Source organism: Rhincodon typus, chromosome 49 (genome assembly GCF_021869965.1).
Source record: "Rhincodon typus isolate 14 chromosome 49, sRhiTyp1.1, whole genome shotgun sequence".
NCBI classification, from domain to species: Eukaryota; Metazoa; Chordata; class Chondrichthyes; order Orectolobiformes; family Rhincodontidae; genus Rhincodon; species Rhincodon typus.
The window spans coordinates 1,673,914-1,686,688 of NC_063380.1; the positions used below are offsets into that span (position 1 = coordinate 1,673,914).

Genomic DNA, 12,775 nt, shown 5'->3' on the forward strand with positions numbered 1-12,775 from the left:
GACACAGACTGGGACAGCGAGCTCAGGGACTGACACAGACTGGGACAACAAGCTCCGGGACTGACACAGACTGGGACAGCAAGCTCTTGGACTGTTGGATTCGTCCGATCTAATGAGCTGAATATAACAATGTTAACACTGTCCCCCACTGGGAGCCCTCACCATCAGTGACAGAAGGGTCCTCGGCTGTACTTGCAGAGCACGCATGTGGCAAGGAACTTCCAGATGCCAAGCTGGTGGAGGCTGCCATACTTCCAGTGAACAATGGTGCAAAGTTGCTCTGACAGGGACCTGAACTGTCCAGACATAAACCTCAGCTGCTTCTTGGCCCGAGGTTACCTAGGCTGGAGTGTAGGTGCTTGGCCATGTCCATACCCGGTCCCCATTGGCAAAGACATGCCAGCCACGGCAAAGGGGGGAGGGGGTGCAGTGAGCTGTAAACTGCAGCCAGCCACCCAATCCCCGACAGTCACATCACACAGCTCATCATGATTTGACTCACACACGGAGATCAGCAGCTGAGAATGCACCAAACAGGCTGCAGTAATACACACAGGTATGTGATCGCTGTCTCTCTCTCTCTCTATCTGACCCTTTCTCTTTCTCGTGTGTGTGTCTCTCTCACGATATCTATCCCTCACTTTGTTTCTGTCTTGATCTCTCTCACAATTCCTTTCTGTCCCCCTCTCTCTTTCTGTCAGTAGCTGTCTTCCTATGTCTGTTGCTCTGTCTCTCCCTTCCCCTCTCTTTCTGTCTCATGGTCTGTCCCATCCCCTCACTGCCTCTCGCTCTTATCGCTCGCTATCTTTTTCTGGCTCTCCCATCCTATGTCTAGCCTTCTATCTTGATTTCACAGTCTCTATCTCTTTAGCTACAATTCCCTCACACTTTCCATACCATTAGCTCTCGTCAATTGCAATATTTCCTCCTTCATCTCCCTCCTTCTATGCGCAATAGTCCGTCCATGTCTAAATCCGTCACTGACACTTCAACAGGCTCCCCACTGAGTAAATTGATCTGTGTGCAGTAATACCGCCTCCACCACCTGTCTCCTTTTCTGCTTCATTATCTATCCCTACACTGTGACACCCGATCCCAAAGGGGGAAAGGACAGTGTATCTAATTCACTGTGACACCTAGTCCCATAGGGAGGAAAGGACAGTGTATTTCACTGTGAATGTTATTTCTTTTTTGGCAGATGTCTAATATGGACTCAGTGAATGAGACCCTTGAGAGATCTTACAATCTATCAGTCTGGTTAGCTCACGAGGCCTCCTCCCTCCTCGAACTGTATGTAAGTATCTCTCAGATTTTAAGCTATGAAGGTTAGTCTCTCATTGCCAGTGTTTCTTTGAACCTGTTCTTGATAATTTATATTATTCTTGGAATTTGATCTTGCCCAGGAATTAAATCCTCATCCTCCCATCTGGCACAGACTCACAATTTCCCCATCTCAGGCCGAGTACTGAATTTCACCTGGTGCGGGGCTGTTCGAGCCCTGTGCAAGGGAAATGTCGATCTTAGGCTCCATTTCAGGCCTAACACGGAATTTGCCAATTTCTTCTGGTGCAGGATTCTCAAACCTAATGCAGGGAAATATGGGGCTCAGACACCACCTTGGGCCTAGCACTGAATTTACCAAATTCACCACGTGTATCTAGCCCCATATAGGGAAATATAGGTGTCAGGCTGATCTCCAGCCTAGTACTGAATAACCAATTTCACCCGACGTAGAACTGTTCAAGCCCCATGCAGGTAAATGTAGATCTCATGCTCCATCTTGAGCCTACTCTAAATGTAATAATTTCACCCAATGTGGGACTTTTGGAGACCCACGCAGGGAATTTAGGCACAGGTTCCACCTGAGGCTGCATTGAAACGTAAACCCAGGCTTCATCTTGGGGCTAGTGCTAGTTCATCTCATGGAACGATGTGGAACTAAGCACCCTTGCACTCACAGCTGGATATGTGAACACGCAGAGCAGAAGACTCCGAGGCTCCATTCTCGGGCCTTTTCCCACACCGATCTCATAATCAGTGATGTGGGATGAATCGAGACCCACAGCGCAGGGAAATTTATGCCGGGAATTCAGATCCTGGGCCTAGAGCTTACAGCTGATCTATGGTTAGTTGAGCCCCACAGAGCAGGGATATATAGCCCAGACTGAATCTTGTGCCTAGTGCTAAGTTAGCCAATCTCACTCACAGTGCCAGATTGATTAAGTGACTGTCCCCACCGCACAGATCAACACACACAGAGCAGGGAAAAATTGGCTCGGGCTGTATGCTGGGCCTCATGAGCCAATGTCACTCTTAGTGGTAGATCAAATGACCCATATCACTCCCCCAGCCTGACCCTAGACACGATGTAGGTCTAGGATCCATCTCAGACATAGTGCTGAGTTAGTCAATTAGCCAATTTCACTCACGGTGATGAGCACTGTCCCCCCTCCCTTCCCAGTTGCCCCCCTCAATATCTCCACAATGCAGGGAACTATAGGCTCAGGATGCAAAAAGGGCCTAGAACTGTGTTAGCCAATTTCAGTAGTGGATTTAATGCACGGAAATTTAGGACTAGGCTACAAAGCAGGCCTAGTGCTGAGTTAGCCAATCTGACACCCTATGCAGGATCAATCGAGCCACTCTGCAGGGAAATTTAGACTCACACTCCATTTTGGGCCTCCAATCAGGGTATGTAGGACTGAGGCCTCCACGTGGCCCCACTCTCACTGTGGGTCACTACTGCGCCGCAGATGAGTGCAGCCTCCCCAGCTCCTGATGCCCGTCCTCTTTCCCTTTCGACAGATTGACATGCAGGGTTTCCGCGATGGCCCTCCAGGGATCCCAGACGACCACCTCCAGCTGCCCATGCCACCCACCCCCGATGACGAAGACTGGGAGCCCACTCGCCGCCTCTGCCAACATCGCACTGCCTGCCGCCTCTTAGCCACCCTGCTGGACCATGTCCTGGGTGAGCAGCGGGAGCTGAACGAGACCCGGCACCACCTCCACCAGCAGCTGCAGCTCGCCATCACCGGCCTCCAAGGCCTGGATGCCAACCTGGGCCGCGTCCTGTCCTCATTAGGCTCCAGCGAGGAGGAGGGTGACGGGCAATCCCAAGTGCTCTCCGGCCCATCCTCAGACACCGCACACTGGGAAGCCAAGGTCAACGGCTACCACATCATTGCCCGCTACACCCACTGGGTGGCCAGAACGGTTGAGGATCTGGAAAGGCTGAAGGATCACCTGAAGCCTGAGGCCTAGCACAGAGTCATCAACTGCAACAATCAGAAGGTCTGAAAGTGGCCAAAAAGCCTCAGGCCTAACTCTTAATTACCACTAGGTAGAACTGGAAAAAACTCAAAATTTGCCCTAAAGTCTGAGGCATAGCTCTTACTTATTTATAGATTTGGTAAGGACCTCGACCCTGGTACTCCAGGATCAATAGGAAGAATTGACAAAAGTCAAACAATAGCCTAAAAGCCTGACTCTTAATTACCAATTCAAAGAATTAGCAAAGGTCAACTGCTGTGTAAAATCCTGGGGCCTAGCTTTTAATTACCCATAGGAAGAACCAGCAAGGGCTAAAAGCGTCGGGCCTAGTTCTTAACAGGAGGCGAACGCGGCCCTTCCTAGGCTCATTCAGGCGACTCTGAGTAACCCTGACTCCCCACCAACAGCAAATCAAAGCTCTGTAGAGAGGATCACATCTCTGCCACTCCTCCAGCCCACAAACAACCCCCAAAAAGAAACCAGGCCGAAAGAGAGAAGCCTGGACCCGAGGGAGTGAAGAAAAGCATGTTGGGGGGTGGTAAGCTAGAAGAGGACGGGGGCGTTGGGAGATAGAAACCAGAACCTGACGACTCGGGATTGGCCGACTTTGGCTTAGCAACCGGCGTTGAGGCCGGCAATTGGACGAACCGCCAGCGCTACTTGACGTCACGATGGGGTGTTTCCAGAAAGTTCCTCCGCCGCCGCCTGCCGTGACCCGGATGCAGGAGGAACGGTAGTGGGGAACGGGATTTGGTTGGGCAAGGAGAGACTGGACAGACAAACAGGAGGCTGGAAGAACACAGCAGGCCAGGCAGCGACCGGAGGAAAGGAGCCGTCAACGTTTCGGGTATCACCCGTCCTGAAAAAGGGTAATTACCCGAAAATATTGACTGCTCATTTTATCCAGGTGCTTCTTGTTCTGCTGTGTTGTACCTTGGATTCCAGCGTCTGGTGTTTATTTCCCTCTTAAAGAGGGAAATGGGGCGGGGTTTGTCGGAGCGGGGCGGAGTCGCGTGGAAATGGGCGGTGTTTGTCGGGTCGTGTTAGAAGGGGTGGGGCGGGATTTGTCGTAGAGGGATGGGGAAAGGGGCGGGGTTTGTTGGGGCGAGGTCACGGAGTGGTCGGGGCTTGTACGCTGGGGCGGGGTCTCGGGGAAAGGGGGCGCAGTTCCCGAGTGACGTCAAGTGGGGGGTTGGGGGGCGAGGTTGCGGGGTAGGCCCTGAGCACTGTGCCTTGGCTGGTCCGTAGAAGGAGATTCCGCCTCCTGCAGGAGCTGGACCCGGCCATCAGGAATGGATGGTCCTGGAGTCGGAATATTCCCCGGTTCCAACCCCCGCCCCTGCGGAAGAACACACCTCCTCCGGGGTGGAGCTATGGGAATCAGGGTATGATCCAGGAGGATAGATTCGGAGGAATGCAGAGGTCTTGGAAGGAAGGGGTGACCCAGAAAGGGAGGAGATGCAGGGACTGGAGGGTGTTACCCAGAAAGGGAAGGGAAGGGATGGAGGGAGTTAACCAGAGAGGGAGGGGATGCCGGGACTGGAGGGGGTTACCGAGACGGGAAGGGGACGTGGAGGACACAGATGGAGGGCCGGAGTTGGGATTGATATTGCCCCTTGCCGTCATCCCCAACGACCCACTGAGTAGGCAAGGCCCAAGCATCATCCCGAGCCTGGTGCTGCATGTTTGGGATCTTGTGGGTGAAATGATGCACCCTGTGGTCAATCAGCCAGTCCTAACATGTGAGAGCATGCCCAATGAGGGGGGGGGGGGTAAACTAACCAAACATTGACCAGCGTTTTATTTCCGTTTGCTGGCCCTTGAACAAAGCCGTCTGTACACATTACCACTACCCTTTAACTTATTAAATGTTGAACTCTGGTTGTTAATATTTATTGGATCGACAATAAAACTTTTATTTTGTTAATGTTTTGGGCGATGTTTATTTGGCATTCACAACATTCCTGAGAAGTCATCTAGGCCCCAGGCAGGTGTGGTGGGATGGGCAGCCCTTTTGTTTGTATTTTGTAACCTACCATCTTTTTCCCTTTTTCCCCCACCTTCTTTTCTCCCCCACCAACCACCCGCATCCACATCTTTCACACTGTGTGTGTGGGGTTGCCTGTGCGTGTATGTCAGTCTGTGTCTTTGCGTGAACGTGTGTGAGTCTGTTTATTTGTGAACAAGAACAAAACTGCTGGAAAAGCTCAGCAGGTCTGTCAGCATATGTGAAGGGGGGAAGAAAAAGGAGTTAACTTTTCGGGTCCGGTGACCCCCCCCCCCTCTCAGAGCTGTGCATCCTTCACAGATACTGCCAAACCTGCTGAGCTTTTCCAGTTTTTGTTCCGGATTTACAGCGTCCGCAGTTCTTTCGGTTTTTGTTTCTTCGTGAATGTGTGCTTGCTTTTTGTGGATTTTTCGTTTGTGCGTGTGAGAGACATTTTTTTGTGTGTGGCGAGGAAAGGGGGATGTGATGTGTCACTTGGGGACTGACCAGTATCTCTGCCAGGATTGTGAATTTCAGGAGATATCCTGAAGGTAGTCATGAGTGATTCAGTCAGACTCACTGATCAAACGTGATTTTAGCAATCTCACTCTCGCTCTCTCTCTATTTTTATCCCTCTCTCTCACTTTGTCTTTTACGCGCTTTCTCCTCCAACTCTCCCTCTCCCTGTCTTTGTATATTTCTCCCACTCCTTCTGCAGCTCTCTCTATGTCCTCTTTCGTACTCTTAACTACTCTCTCTCTCTCTCTCTCTTTCCCACTTGGCTTTCCCCCCCCCCTAACAATCATAGAGATCGAAGGCACAGAAAATGGTACTTCGAATCTGCGCCGGTCAAACCAAGCCCCTAACTATTCTAAACGTGGGATAAAATTGCTGCGGATGCTGGAATCTATACTGAAAACACTAAATGCTGGAGGTGACAAGCAGATCACTGGGAGAGAGAGCAAGCTAACGTTTCGAGTCTTGACGACCTTCACCAGAGCTGAAGTGAACCCTAACCCTATCGCATTTGGGGGAGGCGGAGAAAAAAGGTTAACAGTTCAGATTATGTGATCGGAATGTGAGAATGGTAGAACAATGGTCTGCGTGTCTCCTGCCAGATTTGAAAAGACACACAGTCGCACTGGGATGGGGGGAGGGGAGAGAGGACATGAAAACAGAATGTAACAGGCTAAAAGAAAGGGAAGAAATGAGAGTTCATTCACAATTTGTAGGTATTGAACTCAATATTAATTCCAGAAGGCTGTAAAGCGCCTAGTCTAAGGATGAGGTGTTGTTCCTCCAGGTTGGCTGTGATTAACTGGAACACTGCAGTATGCCGAGGACAGACATGTCCACATGCGAGCAGGACACTGTGTTAAAATGACTGGATACGGGTTTTGCGGAACACTCCCGGTGCGTGGGCAAGTTTGACCCCGACCTTCCTGTAGCCAGTCATTTTAACACATTTTTACAGCATTCTGAACTTAATATTGAGTTCAATGCCTACAAATTGTGAATGAACTCTCATTTCTTCCCTTTCTTTTAGCCTGTTACATTCTGTTGTCATGTTCTCTCTCCCTTCCCCCCCATCCAGTGGAACTGTCTGTCCTTCCAAACCTGCCAGGAGACACACCATTGTTCTGCCATTCTCACATTCCAATCGCATAATCTGAACTATCAACATTTTTTCTCCAGCAGTGCCCAAACTATTCTAATCCAATTTTCCAGCACTTGATCCACAGCCTTGTATACCTTGGCATTGCAAGAGCACATTTAACTATTTTTAAAATGTTATGAGGGAGCTGTGATTGCAGGAGTAGCGAGAGGGTGTACAGTCACTCAGTGTGCAATGTAGATCAGAAGGGGTTAGCGTTGTGTCAAACTGCAAACTAACCTCACTCCCTCTCTCCCTCCCCATAACTCTTTATCAACCATGAATCTCATCCCACTGTCCCACTTTCACCCTGTATCAAGCCTAATCAAATCTCGCTACCCTGCTCTCTCTCAAGCCCTGTATCAGTTCCAAAATCCCAATACTCACACTGTCCCATATTGATCCACAAACTAATCCCACAACTTCCCCCATCTCTCCATATAGCCCTGTATCAATCTGCAATCTAATCCCACTGCCCAGCATTCTCCCCATAGCCCTCTATAAATCTCCAAAATAATCCCACTGTAAATGTCACTCCCCACTCCCTATCCTGTAATTCTCATTCCTCTCCCAATCCCTGTAAACCTCCCTCTCTGTTCCCTATCCTGTAAACCCTCACCCCACTCCCAATCCATCTGTTCCTTACTCCCCAATGCCTACTCCTGCAAACCTCACTCACTATCCCTGTAAACATCATTCCCCAATCCCTATATCTGTAATCATCATTCCCCACGCCCCATCGCTGTGAACCTCACTCCCCATGATCTATCCCTGTGTACGTCACTCCCTACTCCCTATGCTTATCATTCCCCACACCCCATCCCTGTGAACATCGCTTCCCACTCCCTATCCGTGTGAACATCACTCCCCACTCCCTATCCCTTTGCTTATCACTCCCTTCTCCCCATCCCTGTGATCAATCCCCATTTCTCATCATTGTAAACCTCACTGCCTACCTCTGCAAACCTCACTCCCAACTCCTTGTACCTGTAAACCTCACTCCCCACTCCGTATCACTGTGAACCTCACTCCCCACTCCCTATCCTGGTAAACCCCATACCCAACTCCCTATCCGTGTAAACCTTACTCCCCACTACCAAATTCTGCAAACGTCATTCCCCGCTTCCTATCCCTGTAATGTTCACTCCCCACTCCCTATCCTTGAAAACCTCACTCCCCCTTCCGATTCCTCTAAACTTCACTGCCCAGTCCCAACCCTTCCAAACCTTACGTACCACTCCCTCTCTCTGTAAAACTCACTCCCCAAAATTTGGACTTTCAGAAAGCATTTGACAAAGTTCCATACAAGAAATTATTGTGCAAGATTAAAGCGCATGGGATTGGGGAAGTGTATTGAGATGGATACAAAACTGTTTGGCAGAGGGGAAGCAAAGAGTAGGAATTAATGGATCCTTTTCAAATTGGCAGGCAGTAACTAGTGGGATGCCACAGCGATCGATGCTGGGACCCCAGCTATTTACAATATATATTAATGATTTGGATGAGGGAACAAAATGTAGCATCTCTAAGTTTGCAGATAATTGCAAGTTGGGTGGGAGGGTGAACTGTAACGAGGATGCAGAGATCCTTCAGCATGTTCTGGACAGGTTGGGAGAGTGGGCAGATCAATGGCAGATGCAGTATAATTTGGATAAATGTTGAGGTTATTCACTTTGGAAGCAAAAAACAAGTGGGTAGATGACTACCTGAATGGCTGTAAATTGGGAGAGGGGAGTCTGCAGTAAGACCTGGGTGTCCTTGTGCACTAGTCGCTGAAGGTAAGCATGCAGGTGCAGCAGGCGGTAAAGAACGCAAAAGGTATGTTGGCCTTCATTGCGAGAGGTTTCGAGTGCAGGAGCAGGGATGTGTTGTTGCAGTTATATAGGGCCTTGGTGAGGCCACACCTAGAATATTGTGTGCAGTTTTGGTCTCCTTTTGTGAGGAAAGATGCTGTTGTTCTCGAGGGAGTGCAGCGAAGGTTGACCAGGCTGATTCTGGGGATGGCAGGATTGACGTATGAGAAGAGATTGACTAGTTTGGGATTGTTTTCGCTAGAGTTCAGATGAATGAGGAGTGATCTGATAGAGATTTGTAAAATTCTAACAGGACTATACAGGGTAGACATAGGGAGGATGTTCTCGATGGTGGGTGTGTCCAGAGCCGGGGGTCACAGTCTGAGGATTTGGGGTAGACCATTTAGGATGGAGATGAGGAGATATTTCTTCACCCAAAGAGTGGTAAGTCTGCGGAATTCACTACCACAGAAAGTAGTTGATGCCAAAACATTGAACGTATTCAAGAGGCAGCTAGATGTAGCACTTGGGGCAAATGGGATCAAAGGTTATAGGGAGGAAGCAGGATTAAGCTGTTGAGTTGGACAATTAGCTATTATCACGATGAATGGCGGAGAAGGCTTGAAGGGCCGAATGGCCTCCTCCTGCTCATGTCTTCCAAGTTTCTATGTTCCTATCCATGTAAACCTCATTCCCCACTCCTGATCCCTGAAAACCTGACCCCCCCCAATCCCGACCCCTCTAAACCTCCCCCCCCACTCCTGATCCCTCTAAATCACAGTCACCACTACCTCTCCTGTAAAACTCACTCACCATTTCCCCTCCCTGTAAACCTCACTCCTCTCTCGCTATTCCTGTAACACTCACAGCCCACTCCCAAACTCTGTAAACGTCTCTCCCTATCCCTGTAACACAAACTCCCCTCCCCACTCCCTATCCCTGAAAACCTCACTCCCCGTTCCCTATCACTGAAAACCTCACTCACCACTCCTGATCCCTGAAAATCTCACTCCCCAATCCCTATCCCTGAAATCCCTGCTCCACATTCCCTTTTCTTGTTACCCTCACTCCCCACTCCCCATCCCTGAAAACCTCACTCACCGCTCCCGATCCCTGAACACCACATTCTCCACCCTTGATCCCTGTAAGCCTCACCTCGTACTCCCTATTCCTTAAACCTCACTCTGCATTCCCTGGCTTTGTAAACTCTAGACCCTACAACTGGTACATGTGAGACAATGTGGGTATGAGAGAGAGTGTGGGCATTTGTTTGGGTGTGTGAGAGAGAGAGAGTGTGTATGGGTGTGAGAGAGGGGGTGTCTGTGTTCTTGCAAGAGAGAGAGTGTGCGAAAGAGAAGGTCTTTGGTAGTGTTAGTCGCTCTATGTCTATATCAGTGCGTCTGTGTCTGTCTGTGACAGTGTTTGAAATTCCGTGTCTGTGTTCCTGTGTCTGTGTCAGTGTGTCTTTGCTTATAGCTGTGTGAGTGTCTTTCTGTTTCTGAGTGTCATGGAGTTTTCCAGCATAAAGAGAGACCCTTTGGTCCAGCATCTCTGCACTAGTCATCAGAAATCCATCCATTCTGATCCTGTTTCCCAGGCCTTTTACCCTTGCCTTGTTAAGATTATGGCATTTGCCATACTCAAAATAGCTCTTCAGTAATCTCATCTACATAGCTTGTCAAGAGCCTGACTGAAGTTCACATTAACTGCATCCACCACACAAAGATCATCTCCTTGAAAAACACAATCAAATTCTTTCAATATGATCTTCCTCTGACAAAGTCATGAAGACTATGCCTGAATAACCCTTTCCTTTCCAAGTAGAGATTAATTCTATCCCTCAGAACTTTCTCTGACACTTTCACTGCTGCAGATATTAGACTTACTGACCTGTCGCTTCATACAGTCATAGAATCATAGAGATGTACAGCAAGGAAATAAACCCTTTGGTCCAGCTCATCCACACTGACCAGATATCCTAAATTAATGTAGTCCCATTTGCCAGCATTTGGCGCATATCCCTCTAAACCCTTCCTATTCATAAACCCATCCAGATGCCTTTTAAATGTTGTAATTGTTCCAGCCTTCTGGTTTTTCTGTCCTCACTTCTTCAGAAATGCGACTAGTTTGGCTGTCCTCTGGCCCCTCTTCTGTATTGGAGAGAATTTGAAAATTAATCAGAGACTCTGGCAATCGCTCCCCTTGCCTGGGCAGCATCTTATCTGTGCCTGGGAATTTGTCCACTTTCAAGATCACTGGAACTGATAACACCACCTGCCTCTGGATGCTATTTCTTTCCAGTATGTCACAGGACATCTCCAACTTATTTCCAAGCCTACAACGTCCCTGTTTTCAATGAACACAGATGCCAAGTACTCTTTTAACACCTCAGCAATTGCTTTGGGCTCCACACACATTGTGTGACCCTCTGTCACAGAGTGAGTGAGCGTTGGAAAGAAAGTGAGAACTTAGTTTATTAAAAATCATTTGCTCCCTTTGATAGTTACAACTTGATACTGTATCTAACCCTGTGCTGTCCCTGTCCTGGGAGTGTTTGATGGGGGACAGTGTAAAGGGAATTTTACTCTGTATCCTACCCGATGCTGTCCCTGTCTTGGGAATGCTTGATGGGGATAGTGTAGAGGAAGCTTTACTCTGTATCTAAACAGATCCTCTCTCTTTTCCAGTGAGGTTTTACCAGCGAAGCCCCATGTGAATGATGTGATACATAGAAACATAGAAGATAGGAGCAGGAGGAGGCCATTCAGCCCTTCGAGCCTGCTCCGCCATTCATCAAGATCATGGCTGATCGTCCAACTCAATAGGCTAATCCTGCTTTCTCCCCATAATCTTTGATCATGTTCACCCGAAGTGCTATATCTAGTTGCCTATTGAATACGTTCAATGTTTTGGCATCAACTACTTCCTTCATCAGAATTTTGGATTGTATGAGAATCTTCCGAGTGTGACAGACATTGACGAAACATATGAGTTACATATCCTTCTCTGTTATATTCCTCAGTTAAACCACACTGGGAGTACTGTGCACAGTTGTGGTCTCCATACCCCTCCAATAGGCCGCACAGTTCCGGTCCCTATAATCCGAAAAGCATGGAGACACACTGGAGAAGGTGACCACTGAAGATTTTGAAGATTGATTCCAGAACCGAGAGGTTACAAATCCTAGTAGAAAGATTGAACAGACTGGGGCTCTTTCCTCTTGGAGAGAGCAGGCTGATTTCAGAAAGCTGATCGAGGTCTTTGAGATTATCGGTTGGGAGGGGGGTTTGCGGTCTTGACGGTGAGAATACGTTTCTATTGGGGTCGGAACGGAACCAGGAGACATTCGATTGGAAAGAGCTGGGAGTGAATCGAAACAGGAATTCTGGAGAACCGCCTTTCCCTGCCGAGATGGGGTTGGGGGAATGTTGGAGTCACTCCCACAGCGAGAAAACAAGGAGTTAGAGGGTGGGAGCTGGATAGAAAGATGGAGGGAGAGAAGGACAGGTTGATGGAGGTGTGGGAGAAGGGGCAGAGGAGGAAGCTAGTATGGTGGTGGGACCAAATGGCCTCTTTTTTAGCTGTACTTCCTGTTGATAAAGTTCTCTGTCATTCCTTCGAACATAGTGGGCAATTTCGATGAAAAAGATTACGAACACGTGTCTTCACCTGACAGAAGATCAGCAAGAATCAAAATAATGTGGATGAAATAAACTGTTTCCAAAGACAGGAATTCTCAGACTCAGGAGGAAAACACCTCTATAGCAAGATCATTATTTTGTTAATGTTTGGAAAGATTGCTCACCCTCCTTCCCCCTCACCCTCTCTCTCTCTGTCAGGAAGATATCTGTACACAGACCGGTATTCCTCAGTTGCACCCCACACTCTCTCGTTCTCTCTCTCTTTCTTAGGGAGATATCTGAACACTGACTGGTGTCTCTCAGTCCCCACTCTCTCTCCCTCTCTCAGGGAGATATCTGTACACTGACTGGTGCCCTTCAGTCCCCTCCCCCTCTCCGGAAGATAACTGTACACTGACTGGTGTCCTCCAGTCCCCTCCCTCTCTCA

At 48.7% G+C, this 12,775-nt stretch overlaps 2 protein-coding genes across 3 annotated transcripts in view; one reads left to right on the forward strand and one right to left on the reverse strand.

Moving 5' to 3' along the window:
- Nucleotides 1-1,257, reverse strand: part of LOC109922870 (integrin alpha-X-like) — a 21,643-nt gene extending 20,386 nt beyond the window's left edge. The window contains exon 1 of the mRNA XM_048620901.1: nucleotides 163-1,257. The gene's annotated coding sequence lies outside the window, so the exon portion shown is untranslated. The remainder of the gene's footprint in view (nucleotides 1-162) is intronic.
- LOC109922871 (cardiotrophin-1-like) lies at nucleotides 221-4,304 on the forward strand. 2 transcript variants are annotated; one of them, XM_048620942.1, is made up of 3 exons: nucleotides 221-556; nucleotides 1,199-1,294; nucleotides 2,806-4,304. In XM_048620942.1, the coding sequence occupies exons 2-3, from the start codon at nucleotides 1,199-1,201 to the stop codon at nucleotides 3,262-3,264; spliced, it is 555 nt and encodes a 184-aa protein (XP_048476899.1). In that variant the 5' UTR covers nucleotides 221-556; the 3' UTR covers nucleotides 3,265-4,304. The 2 variants fall into 2 exon arrangements, with proteins under 2 accessions (XP_048476899.1, XP_048476898.1); XM_048620941.1 differs by lacking the exon at nucleotides 221-556 and having other exon boundaries at nucleotides 1,095-1,294.
- The last annotated feature ends 8,471 nt before the right edge of the window (nucleotides 4,305-12,775 follow it).